At 30.5% G+C, this 7,946-nt stretch overlaps 1 protein-coding gene across 1 annotated transcript; it reads right to left on the bottom strand.

The window, feature by feature from the left end:
* Nucleotides 1-2,074: 2,074 nt before the first annotated feature.
* On the bottom strand, nucleotides 2,075-5,711 carry LOC149577052 (alpha pinene synthase, chloroplastic-like). The gene is made up of 10 exons (XM_089821801.1): nucleotides 5,427-5,711; nucleotides 5,019-5,191; nucleotides 4,852-4,937; nucleotides 4,521-4,735; nucleotides 4,310-4,407; nucleotides 4,017-4,109; nucleotides 3,680-3,895; nucleotides 3,454-3,592; nucleotides 2,772-3,020; nucleotides 2,075-2,649 (listed from the first exon to the last, which is right to left on the bottom strand). Exons 1-10 carry the CDS (start codon nucleotides 5,673-5,675, stop codon nucleotides 2,350-2,352), a joined length of 1,818 nt encoding a protein of 605 aa, XP_089677927.1. The 5' UTR covers nucleotides 5,676-5,711; the 3' UTR covers nucleotides 2,075-2,349.
* Nucleotides 5,712-7,946: the final 2,235 nt, after the last annotated feature.

Below are 7,946 nucleotides of genomic sequence, written 5' to 3'. Positions count from 1 at the left end.
GTCTCTTTCCTACAATGTGGGTCTACTTGGCTCAAACTAAATATGATCATCTTTATACTTTGATTGGATTAGTGGACATATGGGTTTGTTCAATGATAACAAGGGATGAGAAAGAGAAAAAATATATATTCAATCCATAATCCTAAATGAATGAATTAACTAGGGGCACATTAGGGAAATACCTATTCACTAGACGATGTTGTGCTTAACATTTTCTCCTACCCATAGCTAAGACAGAATGAAGTGACGAGTTTCAATTTTTTTAAAAAATAATTTATATCTAGAGTTGGTCAAAATTTTGACAATAAACATAAGTGACGTCAAAATTTTGACAACAAACTTAAACAATGTCAAAATTTTGACATTTTAGGATATTTGTAAAAAATGATTGTCAAAAATCAAGGGTAAATGTACTAGTGCAAACTTTGTTTCCCTCTACCAAAATTCAGGTTGATAGGGAGCCTTCTGCTATTGTGAGAAAGATCAAAATGGAAAAAATTGAGGTCTTGGATGTTGAAAGCACTGAAACTATGACTAGGAAAGGAACTAATAGGTCAAGCAAAATACTAAGAGAAAAGAAACCCTTGGCCACCCTTGGGAAGGAAAAACTTGATAATTCTAAGTCAACTGATAATTCTAGAAAGAAAATTGGCCCTAGACCTAAAAGAAAATCCATTAGCAGGAACTACGGTGAATAGGAGGAGGATGAGACAGGTAGTGAAGGGAATGATGGGGAGGTCATGGAAGAGGAACATCATAATCATATGCCCTCCTGGGTGTTTGATACTTTTAAAAATGAAGCCAATACTTCAGATTCTAGGAAAAAAGGGTTTATGGGTGAATAGGGCATGATTACTACACCGATTGGAATGGTGGATTTTAGCAGCCAAACTTAAGGGGGGGTTCCTGGAGGAGGTGATGAACAAAAAGATAGGAATATGGTAGGAAGTGATATCCAAAAGGAAGTGCCATGGGGAAAATTGATAAATCATAGGGTAACCTGAACATTGCTAAGATAGAGGAGTCCATCACTAGCCTGATAAAAAAGAATGGGGACTTGGAGGATAAATTTGATAGGGTTGCTAACTTTTTTGTGCGAGTGATGCATTCAGCAAAGACTACCCTTCACCTATTGTAGGCGGTCACGGAGGACATTAACAATGACAAGAACATGGAGATGACCCATTCATTGTATGGTTTCCTTGTAGATGATTGGTTGTGCCTGCTTCTAGAGAACCCAAGGAACCAAAGAAAGGAGAGTTAGCTCATGCTTTTGTGCTTTCTTTTTTACCTTTTTCTATGATAGCTAGTTTCTTGTTAATCCAAAGGGTTTTTTTATGTTGATATTTATTGGACTTGTTTAATGCCCATTGAGGTTTATTGGGGCCAGTTATATGTAGAATGATGATAATTTCATAGTGATTATGAGTAGTAAGTATAGAAACATCTTAGTTCGGGGGTTTTGATATTAAGCAAAGGGGTTGGTTAATCATGGTAATGACTTTCAGCTGTATACTCACATAATTATATTTTGTTTATCTTTAAAAATATAAATATACTTATATTAATATATATTCATGTAATATGTTTCTAGATACATACATATATTTATATGTACGTATAAAATATGTTTATATCATCTCTCTACATTTTTGCTCTCTCCTTCCTTACCCATCTCTCTCTCTCTCTCTCTCTCTCTCTCTCTCTCTCTCTCTCTCTCTCTCTCTCTCTCTCTCTCTCTACATATGTATTTAAGATTCTACTAAACCATGTATTTTCAAGGTTTTAAGATTTTTGTATGTTTTATTTGATGATCATGTTATGCATGTCTAAATTATGATTTAGTAATTTATACATATGTATTTAAGAAACTCAACTAAACCATGTAGTGCAACAAATAAATATGATGATTATAATTGTTGAGATAGTTTAAAATTATTTTATTTATCTAGCATAAAACCCTTCTTTTTTCATTTGTTTTTGTGATCTATGGTTGAATAATCTAGGAGATTAGAACACATTCATTTTCAATTCAGTTATTGTTAATGTTATATTCTTGATAATAAAAACCACATTTGAGAATCGTGATGCTATATTACATGGAGCTTCAAGAATTCGTAGCAAATAACCTCTTGAATAAAAAAATACATGACCCAACTAAAATACTCTAGGCATGGCTACAACTTAGGGCACAAGGAACCTTGAAGTAATTCTAACCAACTCTAAAGAGAGGTAATTCACCTCTACATTACCTATCTTTGGTAGTGCTACACCTTGGTCAATAATTCCATAGGTAAATGAAATATTGACTTAGGTAATTATAGGTCCATCATTTGAGTATACTCAAATTTACATTTTCATTGGTTCAAAAAGGATTTGAGTGACATGATCCTTTATATCTTTACTTGAAATGGTAAAATTATCTCTTTGTTGGTGGAAGTGTAGGACACCCCTTACAAAGTCATAAGAATAATTATTGCTACAAGTTGTAACTCTATCACTAGATCTCAATAACTCCAAGTCTAATTCTTTGAGTGTTTCATCTAACAAATTCTTGACATAATTCAAGGCATCTTCTTTAGTGGTTTCTAGATTATCACTCATGTAACATGATATGGATGAAATTGGTTCTCCTTGACCTGCCTCAACCTTCAAAACAAAGCAATGAAGTTCATATTAAAATATAAACATTACTTATATCCAACTCAAAATTTTACTTCTAATGCTTATAATAGAATAATTTGAATGTAAAATATGACATCTTTGCATACCTTAGAGGATTTTATATCGCCTTTTAATTTAAGGCATAAGCATAAAAGATCATTGACTCTTGATTGACAATCGAACTTTTGATTGATGTTTTCTAGAAGAAACCCGTCAACTCTCAATAAAGGTTGTAATACTGTCTCCCAAGCTATAGAAGCAACTTTTTCATTCCCTGAGTATCCTACCAAAGATGCTATGTTATGTGAAGCTCGCCACTCAGCATCTTGCATCAAGACATCTATATAAGATTGCCACTACATACACACAAAATAAATTTAAGTCAAATATAAATAATATATCAAATCTAAATTAAAAACATAATATTTAGTTTAACCACAATTAAATTTTTAAAAAATAAAATACCTTAATAAATAAATAAATAAATATAAATTTATTAAATTTATTACTAGTCATTTCTTAAAAAATAATAAGAATATCAAATTAAGCTGAACAAATTAAATCTATGTAAAAATAGTAGTTTCACATGAAATTAGAGTTAACAATACAATATCTAAAAAATAAACTAAAATTTATACCATATTTAATATATTTGATGAAATAAATGTTCAAATATTCCTACAAGAATTCATTATATATATATATATATATATATATATATAACTGAAAATAATTAGTTCACCAAATATTCACAGCATATTTGAAATAAATTGTAAATTATAATCATACCTTATCTATTGAGGCAAATTGGGCATCTTGGCCTTGAATCTTTAAAACTTCTTGATCTATTTCAGTGAGTGTCTCATATAATGCATTGTACATAATTCTCATATATTTAGGAAGCGGTTCTGCAGATGATGGATCCCACCTGATGGACATTTTTTATTATTAATACAATTTTACTCAAAATAAAATAATTATGACAAGCAATGGTTAAATATAATATAATACTTACTTTTTAATAGCATTTGTGAAGTGTTTAAGTTGGTCAAGGGTTCCATATGTATGGTATGTATCATCAAAATAGGCTGCAATTGCAGACAATTTTGCCATTCCAAGTCTGAACATTGCATATTTTTCATCTTCACAGATTGCACATGCTAAATAGAAATATTCTACATGACGACGAGATGCAAATTTCAACTGAGACAAGCCCGAATCCTTCCACCACCTAAAATACCACAACCAATTTAAAAATCAGATTTATTATCATTAAGACACAATTATATATATCTTAAAATACTTGTTAGAATTTATCTATTATATAACTTACTACTCATTTGCTCACTCACCTGGAGAAGGTATCAAGCTCTTGCTGATGCATTGACTGGATCACTTTGAAGTCCATTTGGGCCAAGGATAAAAGTTTCTCATTGCCCTCCTTCCTAAACAAGGAAAATGAATGGCATAATATATTATAGTTAATTTATAAATTGATTGTTCTTTCAAAAGAGTATCTCGAAGCTAAATAACAGCAGACATTAATGAATTTAAAATGGATGCGACTATCCTCCCTACAAATTAAAGGCCTTCACCAAGAAGAAAAGCCCCCCAAACTTGACTAGGCTGAAAGCTTTTCTATTACCTGACCCATGAACTGTTTCCCTCATAGATTTCAATATATTTCTTTGCTTCTAATCGGGGAAGATTTGTGTACCCTCCATTCTCCAAATTGAAAGATATCTGCATATATATATAAATGTTCATACTAGAGTCAACAAAAATGCTTAATGCTATAAACATCTACATTTCATAGATTCTAATATCTTTTAACTTCTTAACAATAAATAATCTACCTCATGTAAAAGGCTGGAGTTGATCTTTGTATTCTGCAGAGCATCATTTAAATATGTTGTAGAGAATTGTTTTGCCTCATCCAAAATTTTCTCCCCTGGAAATGAAATATATGAAGCTCTGTACAAATTCAGAAAACTCTTGATTTTCTCCTCCTCTGACTCAGCGGTGGAGCAGAAGAAGTCCCCATTTTCTCTTCTGAACGCCCCCAACACACCTGCCAAATTATATCAAGTGAACAACAAGATCAGATCACATATAAGTACACATTTTAGAACATTTGATATTTGTTCTGATCAAAACATAAACATAAACAGAGGGATGTTCATTTACCTGGAGAAACAGAGTATCTATGGAGCCTCAGAATCCGGAAGCCCAAAGCCGCGGTATTAAGATCTCTTTGGCATTCACCCCAGTTTCTGTTGAATTGCATCATAAAATGTTAAGTACTTGTAATAATAATGATAATCTTGTAATAAGAAGAAGAAATAGTAACAAACCTGTAAACCAAATCAAGGGCTTGTTTTATTTCCTTTTGAAAATGTCGATCTATTCCAAGGCGTTGGATATTATCAACCAGGGAAAGAAGTTGTGAAACATCTTTTTCAGCATTGAAAAACATTTCTTTTACCCCGCCAATGAGTTTCCCACAACGCTCAGCAATGGAAGGAACCTGTGCAAATTCAAACAACAATTTAGTTTAAGCACTTAATACAAAAACATCTTTTATTTGGGTTAATGAATTGGATCTGTTAAATCTATCTATTTTCATAAGGGAGGAGTTCTCAACATAGATTAAACTTTGTCATATTCACACAAAACTGGCCCTAGGTTTTAAACATCCCAACCCAATTTATTGAAAATAAACTAATCAGATCAAAGATAGAAAAGTAAGAAATTAGCTTTACCTTGTGAAGATGCTTAGGAATGGGCTGCAAAAAATCATCCTCCCACAAGTTTAGATGATACTTGTGTGTCTCCAGAAATGGGATTTCAATTGTAGTAGCGAAGGCATGATTTAGAATTGCATTCAGGCTTTTTCTGTGTGTCAATGGCAATGCCTTGCTAGATGGGCAAGCTGTATTAATGGACATGGACGGCTGAGATTTGAGGGCCAAGCTCAAAGCAGAAGAAAACTGAGAAGAAATAAGAGCCATTGCAAGATTTTTGGTGTTGTGTGTAAGAAATGCCTCTTTGTCAAGCTTTTATATAGAAATTTGATTGAGTCGTAGTTACAAGATTTCTTGGCACGCTTTGGACCAGCATATGGATAAACACAACATTTTGAAGAAATTTTAACCAGACTTACTGACGCCCAAAGCATAAGTCAATCAACGTACCTGCAAAATATATTATTGAATAGTATATTGAGTTATATTATTTGAAGGGTCCACGTCCAACGCTTCTAGAAATTCATGGAGTTTTTCTTGCACGCATTGACCAGCGCGATATTTTATGTAGCCCCCAGTCAAAAATGGCATTCGAAGTAGATTTAAAAATGGTATTTGAAGTTTCATTGGTATCCGAAATTTCTCAGGTGGAGTTTTTAGAGCCGTTTGGCCGCGGTCATAGGAATGGAGAATAGGCATGTAATATTGGAAACAGGAATGGCTATTTCAATAACAGGGAATTTTTGGAATGGGTATAAGCTCATTTTAGAGGCAAAATAGGAATATGTATTCCTATTGCCTATTCCAAGTGATGAACCAAGCAAAAAATAAAAATCGTATTCTAGTTTTTCTATTCCTATTTCGTTCAACTCGAAGAGGAATGAAGTTAAGGAACGTGGTCTTGTTATAATATAATTGAGGGTTGGTTCATTTTCTTGAGAGCGTCCAAAAACTAAAATAATTAATGTACATATAATTAATTAAAATAATATTTAAATAATTAAAAATTAAATAACATGTTTGATTGAATGACATCACTTGTGAACAAATTAAACAAGGTTACGTGGTGGCTAGTATTTGCCTAATAGTTAATCAAAAGTATACATTATAATTATAATATTTATTATTATAATTATGGTATTTGATATAATTTTCAATTGTTGGTCATTAGTCTTTCTAATTTTAGTGTGTAAATGATTGGTAGTTTGATTGACAAAGGTAATCTAGGCAAAATCATAGAAAGGGATATCATACTCAATGTGAATACGTAAGTTAGATTCCATGACTATGATTAGTATAGTTGAAAGTCGCATTTATAAATTAAATAGATTTTTTTTATTAATATAATATATAGATGTACAATTATTTTTTTTATTTTTTTAAAGTTTTATTCTAATGAAAAATTATTTAATATTGAAATATATGCTTGTGTCAATTTTTTTGAACATATAGGTATTTTGACAAAAAATAACTTTGAAATTGTTACATGTTTTTTATTTGAAAATATAAAATTTATTTTAATGTAATAAGTAACAAAACTACTTCCTAAAAAGCTGGTTTGAATACATGCTTCGTGAAAGCTAAAAATATATCAAACCAATATCTCAATCACTACAAAGAAAAATATTTTTCGATTGTTTTATAATTTAAAAATTATCTATGTATACATTATAAAAACAAGAGCTCTGGTCGAGCTAGAGTCCCTACCTTTTGTCTAAAATATAAGATATAGATTTGTTCAACATTTTTGTATGAGCACGGGAATTGTTAACAAGAACCTAAATCAAATAATAAAAAATATATTATTAAATTTTAGCAAATAATACTTTTTAGCTTGCATATGTCCCCTAAAATGTTCATATCAAAGTAAATGTATTTCAATGCTTGAATTGCAATGTGAGATGTCAATGATATATGAATAACACTTAAATAAATAAGTTGAAGTGAGGAAAAAGAGAATATAATGGTCTTGATGAAAAAAAACAATAAAATAAAGAAAAATCAAACAACGTAATAAACGAAGATTAAAAAATCAAAATCAAGTAGGTTTGAAAATTACTATATATATATATATTAAAAAATATATTATTCTAGCTAAAAATAAAATAAATATATTGTATATTTCTTATTAATTTTTTTAACATTTTTGTGTTCATTTGATGTTGATTATTCAATTATCTTAATGTTCTTCTTGTTCTTTATTTATTTATTTATTTTTTGTTCTTTTGTATTTTTTAAGTCAAATTTATCTACCTTTTTTCCTAACTTCTATTTATCCATTCTTAATGTTCATTTTTTATTCAAAAATAAATCACATAATTAGATAATAATACGTTATATGATTTCCTAACTATGAAAACCTAATTAGTTTGACACGATAATTAAATGGCATTCTTACACCATATACAATCAAGGTCTCAAAACATGCAAAGTTACAAACAATATTAAAATGTTAAAAAAAAATGGGAAGTCCATCCAAAATATCCTCATGTGACTGACCCTTATTTCAAATGGAAGAGATTCTAGCTATATTCAATT

The sequence above is a fragment of the Cupressus sempervirens genome, chromosome 1, assembly GCF_028749045.1.
Source record: "Cupressus sempervirens isolate cs-2001-9-10 chromosome 1, ASM2874904v1, whole genome shotgun sequence".
In the NCBI taxonomy this organism is placed as follows: Eukaryota; Viridiplantae; Streptophyta; class Pinopsida; order Cupressales; family Cupressaceae; genus Cupressus; species Cupressus sempervirens.
This window is presented reverse-complemented; position numbering and strand designations above follow the sequence as displayed.